This window comes from Ursus maritimus, unplaced genomic scaffold (assembly GCF_017311325.1).
Source record: "Ursus maritimus isolate PB19 unplaced genomic scaffold, ASM1731132v1 scaffold_5, whole genome shotgun sequence".
Taxonomy (NCBI): domain Eukaryota; kingdom Metazoa; phylum Chordata; class Mammalia; order Carnivora; family Ursidae; genus Ursus; species Ursus maritimus.
In genome coordinates this window covers 27,946,567-27,959,462 of record NW_024426663.1, presented here as the reverse complement: position 1 = coordinate 27,959,462, position 12,896 = coordinate 27,946,567, and the positions used below count along the sequence as shown (strand labels likewise).

The window sequence follows — 12,896 nt, the reverse complement described above, 5'->3', positions numbered from 1 at the left end:
CCTCGTCCAGCACTAAGCCCTAGGCAAAGTGTTTCAAGATAATATTTCAAGATTTCCATTTCCAGTCTGGAGTCTTCAGAAAAGCAGACCCTGACTACTTATTTCAGAGGCTCATGGCCCAGTAACTACACGGGCAGTTAACAGGGCTTTGACTAATGGAATTTACAATTTAATATGAACTTTGGAAATTTTATACCAAGCACATGAAATCACATCAAATCATTCCTGAGAAAGACTTCAATGTATTCAAAATTTAATGCATGAGCAGAGATTTAATTACCCTAAAATTAGAATGCAGTTTCTTTCCATACCATCTAAAAGGAAAACAAGACACATTTAATGAACCCATCACTAAGATACCAAGCTTACACTAAGTTAGAATGTTTCTTTTAGAAACCTCCATCTAAATGAGTCTCTGTGTAGGTGAGCATCCATTTAGGATGCACTGAGCTAATGGTAAGAGCCCGAGGAGCCAGAGGATCTAGCACATGTTCTGCCATTGCATAGTGGCATGACCTCCAGTAAGTCACATGTTCCCTTTGAGCTCTGTCTCCTTATCCATAGAAAGTATAGATTAACATTAACACTCTGATAACTCCTTACAAGTACAAAAGAAACCATTTTTGCTACCATTAATTACTTCTTTAATCCATTATGAAAAGAAAAAATGAAATAAAGGGATGCCCGGGTGACTCAGTCAGTTAAGCATCTGCCTTTGGCGTGGGTCATGATCCCAGGGTCCTGGGATCGAGCCCCAGGACCGGGCTCTCTGCTCAGCTGGGAGCCCACTTCTCCCTCTCCCTCTGCCACTCCCCCTGCCAGTGATCGGTCAAATAAATAAATAAAATCTTAAAAGAAAAAAAGAAAAGAAAAATGAAATAAAATAAAAGCAAGCTAAAATTGGGTCAAATACATAAGTATCTGTACGTAGGAATAGTGACTGATTTATACTGTAGATAGTACCATTTTTTAAATACTATTCACTCTTAAAACCCAAGAGAAGTTCTAAAATTTAATATAGTCATCACAGAAAAACTGAAAGATTCAGAAAAACAAAAAACATTTCACAATCGTACCTCCCAGATATAAACATGGTAGCACTTTAAGAAATTTTTCCAAGAGGGGCGCCTGGGTGGCACAGCGGTTAAGCGCCTGCCTTCGGCTCAGGGCGTGATCCCGGCGTTATGGGATCGAGCCCCACATCAGGCTCCTCCGCTATGAGCCTGCTTCTTCCTCTCCCACTCCCCCTGCTTGTGTTCCCTCTCTCGCTGGCTATCTCTATCTCTGTCGAATAAATAAATAAAATCTTTAAAAAAAAAAAAAAGAAAAAAGAAATTTTTGCAAGTATTTTTATGCATATACAGAATGTATTTTATATAGTTGAGGTCACAGAAAATATACAATCTTGCATTCTGGTTTCTTTTTTTTTTTTTTTTTTTTAAGATTTTATTTATTTATTCGACAGAGATAGAGACAGCCAGCGAGAGAGGGAACACAAGCAGGGGGAGTGGGAGAGGAAGAAGCAGGCTTATAGCGGAGGAGCCTGATGTGGGACTCGATCCCATAACGCCGGGATCACGCCCTGAGCCGAAGGCAGATGCTCAACCGCTGTGCCACCCAGGCGCCCCTGCATTCTGGTTTCTAACTGACCACTGCACCATCTTTCAAAACATTCTTCAGGTTAGCTTCCTAACCCCCATGAATAGTTTAGCTACTAAACATATACTAATAACTCAAAATATACTAATATGTTACCAAATAAAAGTAAATAGTAATATTGTCATTAATGTCTTTTTCTTGTCCTCATACTAACATAGGCATAGCAATAAATACCAATTCAGCATTAATAAAATAGTTAATGAAAGCAACAAAGTAGACAACTAAAATTCTATATACTATCAGCTGAGTAAGACAGCCTGCAAGATCTAGAACAATTTTTTCTTTTTAAATCAACAGAACCTCAAGAAAGATGAGTTTATGGGTGATTTGGGAGTCTTCCCATTCAGCTCAATGTATACAGATCCCTGGCAATACTGAGTAAACAAGAGTAGGTAGAATCCTCACTCTGTAAACATCTTGGGAGCTGGCAGGGCGATTACGCAAAGCACATGAATTTTAATGTTAAAATCCATGTGACAAAGATTCCTAACAGAGCAGGAGAGAAAATGGCAGTTTTACAGAAGAATAAGCAAAAGGGAAGCATGTAACGGGATAGGCTAAGCACGCTCTAACACGTTGACAGGTTCAAAGTAATTGTCCTAACGTAAGTTTAGTAACATACAGACTTACTGTCTATGAAGGAAGAGTGACAGAACTTTTCTGAGTACTTTGAGCTCTTTGATAATCAAATCCACTTAAAACAATTTTCTAGAGACTGGTATTGAGTGTCCAATGGGAGAAACTGAAAGTAACTGGGACAGAAAATTCCAACTCACGCACACAAAAAACCTTATTCAGAATGGCCCTCTTACTTATAAACACTTAAATGAAACAGAAAGACAGTAACTACTTGAGTAAGACTGAAGCAGGCTTAAAAGTAAAGGTGAAAAGATCCAACAATTTATCTAAAAAAATTATCAGAAAAACAACTGGTACATCCAGCTGTATACCAATTGCTAGGATCAGGATTTTCTGTATATGAAAAATGGGTTCTAATTCCCCAGATCCTTTCAACTTCTGTTGAACGTGTGTGCTGTACTATAACCTAGATGGCTCGCAGATACAATGTATAATACTCGCACAGATACATACCAGAGCTGCGGCTCCTGGCACATTTCTGTTAAGGCTCTCCTACTAAACTAGGGACAGATTTCCTCCCTTCTGGGGGTAAGGGGAAGTCCAGGACTCTCTTCTAGACCCCTCTGGACTCGGAGGCATGTAAACACATGGGTCCAGATGTGTCAATAGACATGACATAATAAATAGGACTTAAAGTAATGAAAGCTGCTTTGGTATCTGTGGTCCCTCAGCAGTTGTCTCTGTTTAATTTCTGTCAACTCTTATGTGGTAATTTTTACAAAAAGTCCTCAATTCTTACAACTGCTCTCTGACTTGAGGAACTATTGCCAAACCCTGTCAAAGATAGCTGAAATGTTTCATGTTTTATGGAAGAACATTAAAAGAACATGTCTATAAAGCAAAGCTCTTTTTTTTTTAAAGCTAATATTAGCTAATAAGAGATTAAGTTGACTTTTTAAAAGCTAGAAAAAGTATAAAGATAAATGTATTATGAGGGGAAAATAGTGACTAGATTGCTAATTTTTGGTATTTTATAAATAATTTTATTTTCTGATACAAGAAAGAAAACAGAATTTTTTTTTTTTGCCTTCCTCTGGTAGCCTACCTTAGAAAAGACAGCTATATGTAAATGAAATTCAGTTCTTAACTAAGTCAAATGTTAGTTCTACATATTTAAAATTATTTAACTACACAAAAGCCACAGTGGGTTCACAATCCATTACTGGGTGGAAAAAACCTTGAGAAAAAATTAATTCTACACTATACTTACCAGAGAAGTGAGATTTTTAAAAACTTTTTACAACAAGATGGAAGAATAAATGAAATACAGTTGACTCTTGACCAATGCAGGTTAAGGGGTGTTGAACCCCACATCGTGGAAAATTCACTTGTAACTTTTGACTCCCCTAAAACTTAACTACTAATAACTTCCTGCTGACCGAAAGCCTTTCTGATAAGAATTAACACATTTTGTATATTTTATACTGTATTTTTATAATAACGTTAGAGAAAATGTTATTAAGAAAATCCTAAGAGAGGGGCACCCGGTGGCTCAGTCAGTTAAGCATCTGCCTTCAGCTCAGGTCATGACCTCGGAGTCCTGGGACTGAGCCCCAAGCGGGGCACCTGCTCAGCAGGGAGCCTGCTTCTCCCTCTCCCTGGTGCTCCCCCTGGTTGTGCTTTCTGTCAAATGAATAAATAAAACCTTAAAAAAAAAAAAAAAGTTTTACCTACCCTTGCAATGCCCATTCAGTAAGATTTGGAAAGAAAGAAAAAAGAAGTCTTTTTGATCTCTAGGAAAATCTCACTTATTCTACACACATAATCAATCTTATAAACTACAGGATCATTTTACTGTATAAGCCACAGATCATAAGGCATTACAAATATGAAACACAAACAAGAAACTGAACATTTCTTTAAACAAAAAAATCCTTATTCTAAGGCTATTTAAAATGTCTTATATTCAATCATTTAAAAATTGTACCAAGAAATATTATGTATTTGGAACTCATTTTCCTTACTCTTCTGTCCAGTAAGTTGGATTAGTCCTAAAAAATGAAACAATCCAGTAACAAAGTATTTCAACTAAACACCAGAGATCTGCAAAAAATAAAAATCATATGGCAGTAAGGAGGGTGGACCTTCTGAGATTCAATCACTTTAAACTGAGTTTACCAACAACTTATAACTACAGTTTCTTTTGTCAATCCTTTAGTTGCCATGAATAGTATTTCAGATAATTAGCCTAAATCAACTTTCATGATCTCTAATCCCAAAACAGAAAAAAGTCACACAACTCTGATATATTGAGTTCATTTCAAAATTATTAAATTACTGTGCTGAACCAAAATTAGAATTTTCCCCTAAACACATCCTTTATATATTTCTCTTTTAAGAAGGATTTTTTTGTGTGTACAGTTGTTGACTCATGACAGGTCTGCAAGTTTGTTGTGAAGGTTTAGTAATTATATTCTAGAGACAGGAAATCAAAATAAAGGAAATAAGATTATAAGTGAAATAAATTAAAATAGGATTAATAAGGATATTTTTAAGAGGATTAACATCTACATAATGTGACCAACCAAAATGACGTAATACACTTTGTTTTTAAGAATTACATAATCATATCTTAACAGGTTACTCAAAATCACTACTTCAGTTCTTATAAAAACCTCAGGCCCAGGGATGCTTGGGTGGTTCGTTTAGTTAAGAACGAGTATCTGCCTTCAACTCAAGTTATGATCTCAGGGTCCTGGAATAAGCCTTGCGTGGGGCTCCCTGCTCAGTGGGGAGTCTGCTTCTCCTTCTGGCTCTCCCCCTGCTCAAGCTCGCTCTCTCTCTCTACCTCAATAAATAAATAAAATCTTAAAAACAAAAACAAAACAAAACAAAAACTCAGGCCAGAGCCAACAACATCATATACTACATCTATTCTTTCTCCCAAATAATAGCACCTCTAATATTTGCTCCTCCCCCAAATTAATTTACAAAATACTTAAATAACTGACCTTGACTAGTTTATACATTCTAAGAGCTTTGTCCAAATACTTAAGTACCATAATCTTAATTCTCCTCTCATTTTATGCCCCGTTAAACATGTAACTATTCAAAAAAGTTTTGTTTTTTTTTTTTCATTTTTAAAACTGTAGAATAGGACCTAGTTTTGGGTTTTGTTTTTTTTTTTAAGATGTATTTATTTATTTGAGAGAGAGAACAAGAGGGAAAGTCAGAGGGAGAGGAAGAGAGAATCTGAAGCAGACTCCCCGGTGACAGCAGAGCCCACTGCAAGGCTGGATCCCAGGACCCTGAGATCATGACCCGGGCCGAAATCAAGAGCCACATGCCCAAACGAATGAGCCACCAGGCGCCCCTGGATCTAATTTTTTTTTTAAGACATTATAAAATATCTTACTTGTAAATCTAAATAACGATATTCCTACATTTCGGCAGGCTAACTTGTTATCCCATACAGAGATTGTGTTACGTATCAGTTGATATGTATCAGTTACCATACTGGTGGCCATTACCACCAAATTTGGAAAAGGAAAGTTCTCCTCCGATTTTCTTTTTGGGGAGGAAAGGGGGCACTTGGATGAGCACTGCCAATCCCAACACTGCAGTGAACTGAAGCTGGGAAGTAGGGGGTGAACTGCAGAAGCAAAGTTTGGAGAGAGGCGAGTTTGGGAATAGGAATGGGCTTTAATTTTTCCCACACCTTCCTGTGGGTAAATGCATTGTAGCCAGGGGAAAAGCCCTGAGCGTCCTCTGCTATTGTAACTGCTATGTCACTTGGACAACAGGAAAAGGAATGGAGTCACAAGGATAAAAAGAAATAAGAGCAGAAAGGAACCAGTTCGTCCTCCCTAGATGGAACAACAGGTTATAAATCAAGGGAAGAGGACATGTGGAAAGAGCAAGGGTGATCCTGCCTATGTATACATTACCTTGAAAAATCCCAAACGACAAAAAATGAATTCTTCAAAACATCAATTAGAGTTAGGGGGAGCTCAATTACTCCATTAATAAATTAAAAAATAAATCTATTCTGATGGAAATTCTCATCACAAAAAACAAAAATCTATAACTATGTGAGATGACGGATGTTAATGGACCTACTGTGGTCATCATTTCAGACTACGTATGTGTTGAATCATTGTGCACCTTAAATTAATACAATGTTATACATCAATTATATTTTAATAAACTGGAGGGAGAGCCCCTCTTCTCAAAATATGCAAACTCTTCTACTTTTATGGTTGTATCCTAATATATATTGGTAGATTTAAAATTATAATTCTATGTTAGTCACAGGTGAAGTAACTTTTCAGCTTACAAGGCCAATCTTACCAGCAACTTCAAATATCCTTTAATTACTTGCTCAGGGGAACGTGTTCTCACTCTTTCCATGCATTAGCTAGAAAGTCCTTTTCAAATGCCCACATTCACTATTTCACGGTCCATCTAAGTGAGCAGCTCAACCAGGAACATATCATGCCATTTCCTACATTTTTACCCCTACACACGAAATGTCCCAGACAACCACACACAACTCACCAACACCCCTCCTCTCCCTCCACCCTGGAATTTTCTAGGCCCTGTTCAGCTATCCATTTCCCCTACCTAGCTAGGGTTCATTGCTCTAGCTTAATGTTTCCACAGGAAAGAACATATAAAACCAAATTTTCAATGATTTTTAAAACTACTTTTTCATCCTACTTCCCTGACCCTTCATGTAACTACTCTGCTTTAAACCCTTTAGTGACTCCCACAGCCAAGAGCAGTGTTTTTCAAATTACCAGTTGTTATTACTTGGTTGTTAAACCAACTTACTGGATCTCAAATGTCATTCTTTTTTAAAAATAGAAAATAGTACAATGCATCACACAAAGGGTATTATTTTGTGACATTTTATCATTTATTTATGTGTGTACTAGGTTGTGAGATAAAAATGTGTATCCTACTGTAATGGGTCATTGCCAAAAAAAGCTTGAAATATATCAGCTTTTGTTTGGTCTACAAGGCCTTCTAACCTGCCTCTCTATAAGGCTCTGGGCCTCTTACCACACTCCACAGAGCCAAGTTTGCGAAGCCCAGCTTTTTTGCAGTTCCTTGTCTCAGTGCTGTCAATCACACTGTTCCCTCCCTCTGCCTTGAATGCCCTCTCAATTGTCTACTCGGCCCACCTGTTCTCGTCTTTCATTATTTAATACCTATTACCTCCTCCACAAAAGCTTTTTTATCTTTCCCTCAGGAGCTAATGCTACACATACTTTGTGTTTCTGTGATGCCCTACATTATAGCCCCTTAGACATTTCACTGTACTTTCTAATTTCAGGCCTGTCTTCCCAGCTTCTAAATTGTAAGCTCTCTGAGGGCAGGAGCACATTTTACAAGTCTCTTTATCGGTAGCACTTAGCTGCTGAACATGCCACATGAAAGGGGTTCAAAATGAGTAAAATGCACAAATTAAGAATTAGGACTTGCATCTAACCTCTCTGATGGAAATGACTGAGTGGTTGCTTTTTCAACACAGCCCATGCATATGCCAGTGCTGGATCAAGATTTCCACATTTTTGCCTAAGCACCCAGTGGCCTGAGGCAGAAAGAGGTGTCAGCTTCCTCTCTCAGCAAAGAAAGGACTCAGGTCAGGTTGCAAGGCAGTAGCACCCACTTCCAGGTTTCAGGAAGTTATCTGGGGAAACGCAGAGAAAAACGTTTCCAGAAGTTCCCACAGGGCAGGTGAGATCAATCAGAATAGCACTGCCAGACCCTATTAGCACAGAGAATCACATTTTGTAAAGTTTAATGGGGCGTCAGGGGGAGAGGGGGAAAGTTCTCTATTCCCTACGGAAGGCACAAAGTTGTCAGTATGAGTTATGCAAAACAAAAGGTAGCATGAAGTAACTCGCTGAAGTTACTTGATTTCTATTGCTTACTCTAATGGCTCTGAAATAGCTCCTGACTCACAGCTCTCATGAGCTACCACTTGGAGGACAGGGGGTTGTACCTAACAGGCACTGGCTCCCGCTCCTCACTGGGGCTGTGCAGCTTTTTACAGACTTTATCTCACATACATGAATGCTCTCATGTTTAGGGGGTCTGATTCACCTATTTCAGAAGCCAACACTTCAACTGCCTTCCCTGTAATTAAAAACAGTTCAGGCAGCATCCAAGATAGTTTGACAGACTCTGCCAACTGTCAGTTTCAGCTGTTCTTTTCCATTTCCACAATGGTTCATAAACTACTATTACAGGAGCCAGGTTGGTTTTCTGCCTAAACTCATCACCCATTTTCTTTAAAAATAAAAATAATTCCTAGGGGCGCCTGGGTGGCTCAGTCAGTTGAGCGTCTGACTCTTGATTTTGGCTCTGGTCATGATCTCAGGGTCCTGGGATCCAGCACTGTGTCTGGCTCCCCACTCAGCAGGGAGTCTGCCTGAGATCTCTCCCTTGCTCTCTGCCCCTCCTCCACTCATGCTTGGCACACAGGCTCTTAAAAAAAAAAAAAAAAAGGAAAGAACACCTTTTGCTTAAACTGTGTCCCTAGATTTGCAATTATATCCATAGTTAAGGTAAAAAAAAATTCTTATTATAACCTAAGTCAAAAGTATATTCATAAAATGCGGAACTCTTCACCCACAATATTAAATTTTATATACTTGTCAAAGTAAGGTAATTTAGGATTGCCTGGGTAAAACTTTATTTTTAAAACACCATTTCCTTTTGGGGCAACCTGGGTGGCTCAGTTGGTTGGGCATCTGCCTTCAGTTCAAAGCATGATCTCGGGGTCCTAGGTTTGAGCCCCACATTGGGCTTCCTGCTCAGTGGGGAATCTGCTTCTCCCACTCTCTTTGCCCCTCCCCCACTGCTCGTGCACACAAGTGTGTGCACGTGCTCTCTCCCACTCTCAAATAATTACAATCTTAAAACACACACACACACACACACACACACACACACCATTTCCTTTTGGTTCAAATAGGTAGAGGAAGCTACGCTTACTCCGCTAACACTTATTAGGTATAAACACCTACCAAGTGTAAAAACTTCCAGAAATGCCTTCTCTACGTTCTTCTCTTCTACTTCCACCCATTCACCCTGTCTCAACTCAGATGAAACAAATCACCATCAGTGAACAAGAATCATAGCCCTAAACACACACTTTCAGAAAACTAATGCCAAAAATGCTTTTTCCGCTCTAGTCTACTTTCAAAACTTTATTAGGAAAAGGACAAATAAATCAGTTTGTAAATAAATTTAATTACATTGAAGTATCAAAAAATCTGTGCTGTTTGGGAGCTTATTTTCATAATTTTAAATACTAGCCCCCGTGGTAGCAAGTTCATCCCAAACTTCCCTTGGTAAAATGATGAGCATTCATGCAGCTTAAAGACTGTGGAAAACTGATTTTCTTCCACAATGCTACCAATCTACAGTCTAGAGAGAATGCAGCCTTCAACATGAAAAATTGCCACTTTTTTTTTTTTTTGCTCTGACATGTTTTAAACAGAAAAGCTGCAGATTCTCAAGGGAAGCCATATTTCGAAGGTTTTAAATAGCAGTACTTTTCAGTATTTTCCCTTATTAAAATTGGTGCAAATCATCCAAAACATTTTTAAATGCCACTGCTTTCCAGCTGATGTGCTAAAAACTGCTTAGAGAAAACAGTCTCTGCATCTGAAAGATCTACTTTAAGAAACCAACTAGTAATCATTAAAATAGAAAGGTGGAGAAAAATATTTCGATTTTACAAATCGGAAAAAATGTTAAAGCTTATCACCTAATTCCTTCATTTTATAGATAATAAAGAGTCCATAGAGGTTAAATAATTTGCCTCAGATCACCAAGCTACGAATAGCAGCACTAAAATAGAATAAGGTATTTTAATTGCTCAGCAGTACCCCAAATCATGCAAGTTATATATATTCTCATCACTCGTCATTTGTTTTAAAAACAATTACCACTCCTTCTCATTAGTTCCTGATGAAAAACTCCTACAACACATGTTCTAAATTTCAAACTTTTTCAAGTTAATAAACTTCAAATTCTAACTCCAACAACAAAAAAAGGTAGTACTGTCCAAGAACTTCCTCTGTAAGTTTCAAAAAAAAAAAACAAAACAAAACAAACAAACAAAGTTGAGGTGTGCATCCCCCTAAACTGTCAAAATAAATTTTGGTCTACCCTTTCAATCCCTGCCCCTTAACTACACTTTAAATTTGTTTGTTCAACCGCAAAGAGAGAGAGGGAGAGAAAATTCTGGAAGTTCCTCTTTGACAAAAAGCATGGACAATCTGTCAATGAAATGACTACATCATTACTCCATTAATACATTAGGGGGTTCTGGCTTACTTTACGAAGAGCCACTAGCATTTTATCCAGTTACTGTATGAAGAGTTAATGAAAGGCTGGAAAACACAGTCTTGGCTGACTTTGGTACTGAAAGGTGTAGATTTGACATTGTTAACACAAACCAAAGACCTAGGCTTAAGAGAAGAAATAGAGAAAAAGTGCAAGTTCCTTCAACAGAAAATCAGCTTTTTCCTATTCAAGCTCTGATCCACCAAGTGCACTGGCACTGTGAAGACCACATCAGTTAAGAATTTCAGACTTTCGGGTTAATGCCCCAATAAATCAATTCTGCATGTTAGCTTGGGATTTTCAAGGGCAAAACAGAGGGCACGTTGGAGGCCACAATTTACACTGGATCATTTTCAAGGACTGAAGTCCAACCACTCATTACTTTACAATTGTTCCTTTGTGTAACTGATTATTCTCAAAGTACTGATAGAACGCAGTACTTCTCTAAGATACCGGCAACAAAACCTAAGACAGTATGATTTTAATGACAAACTGCTGCAGCAGTCTGACCAGAAAAGTACAGAATGTATTGTCTACTTAAATATTACTAATAAAACTATATTCTGGTTACAGATTATCTACGTATGTTCCTTAATTATGACCTCTGGTGTAACTCTATAAAAATAACTTGTTAAAAGGTTAACACACCTACATTTTTAACGTACGACCAGCTTAGCAAAGTAGCTAATTTGTTTTAAAACGTAAAATACAATCACCACCACCGCTCAACAACACACACACACACACACACACTCAAAGCTATGTTAGGCACAAAAATCCTTACCCCATTTTGCCCAATGAAAACTTGCTCTGAAGTTTCTGCTCTTCTGCTACAGAATAACTTCCAAAGGAATTTCTCCGTTATTTCGCAGTTGCTTTTCCACCCCCCGAGATCCTTTTCTGGAGGTATTTCGGTGGTGCTGACAATTCAATTAGTTCCCTTAGGTAAAATGATTTCTCTCGTAGATACCAAAACGTTCAAACAGAGGTGGCATTTGCTTGAAATTAGAGTTAAAATGCCGTGCGGAGGAGACAGCGGTCAACTCTATTCCACGAAATGAGTCTACGTGTCTGTCGGAAAACGCAGAATCCAGCTTCACCGAGTCCTATAAAAAATGAGTTCGGTGGTCATTTCGCTCATGTCCTCCTCGACACTCTGGGAAAGCCAGGTAACTCGGCCTTTCGGTGCTACTAAGGCTGCGGGTTCAAATTTCTCCACACCAGTTCCCTTGGGGGTGGAGCGTGTAACCCAATGCGACGTGCACTTTATAGAGAGCCCTACGAGAAAATAAAAATCCTAAAAGCAGTAATGCCACTGCTTCCCTGCGCTCACGTTAGAAAAAGCTATATAGAAAAATCTCCTCGAAGTGCAAACCCAACAGCTCGCGATGTGCACGGCACTCCACATTGGAGTCTGTCTTTTAAATGTTTCCCCTCCTAAGACTCGGAGCAGAGAGGAGGTGGGGAGGAGGAAGAGAAGGCTGGGCAGGATCGATTCATTCTCCCGAGAATAAACGGAGCCATTTCCAGGCTGGCAGCAGGCTGGGGGCGCAGCGCACGCCGGGGAGCAGGGGGAGGGGGCCCGATCCCACCTCCCTCAGCCCCTTCCCGCCCCGCGCCGCCGAGCACAATGGAGCCCGGCTCGCGCCCGGCCCTTCATTCGCGGCTGCCCCTCTTCCCTTCTCTTTTTGGAGCACCGCAGGTCTGAGGCTGCCGCCGGCGGAGAATGAATGAATCAGAGAGCCAAGCCCCACGCTGCCCCCGGCACTCGCTCGCAGCGCCAGGGCGGGCCGAGCGGCGGAGCTGAAGGGTCGACCGGCGCCCGCTCGCGTCCAGGCGGGCGGCTAATTCCGCGTCGGGGGCCGGGGAACGGGGCTCGAAGCCGCGGGAGAGCCGCAGCTCCAGCGCCCCCACCCGCGCTCCTCGCCTCTCGCGCTGCTCGCCTCTCACGCTCCGCGCCGCCGCCACGCGCCGCCTCACAGTCCCCGGGCCAGCCGCCGCCTCCTCACACTTCCATCACCGCCCACCTCCGCCGGCCTCCAGCTCTAGCTCGGCAGAGCAGCGCCGGCTCGGGCGGCCTGAAGCCCGCCGCTGCCTCCGCCTCCACCGGCAGCTCGCGGAGCGGAGGGCGCCGCTTCCCGGGTCAGCGCCGCCCGCGTGAGCCGAGCGCGGCGGCAAAGCGGGCTGCGGAGGGCGGGGGAGGAGGCGGGGAGAACCGGGGGCGAGAGCGGTCCCTCCCCCCCGCTCGTGGGAGGGGGCGGGAGGCGGCTGCTGCCGCCGCGGAGCACCGGGTA

General features: G+C 40.8%; 1 protein-coding gene across 1 annotated transcript in view; it reads right to left on the bottom strand.

Moving 5' to 3' along the window:
• Positions 1-11,912, bottom strand: part of HOMER1 (homer scaffold protein 1) — a 118,924-nt gene extending 107,012 nt beyond the window's left edge. The window contains exon 1 of the mRNA XM_040622144.1: positions 11,387-11,912. Coding sequence (XP_040478078.1) covers positions 11,387-11,391 — 5 coding nt within the window. The 5' untranslated portion in view covers positions 11,392-11,912. The remainder of the gene's footprint in view (positions 1-11,386) is intronic.
• Between the last annotated feature and the right edge of the window lie 984 nt (positions 11,913-12,896).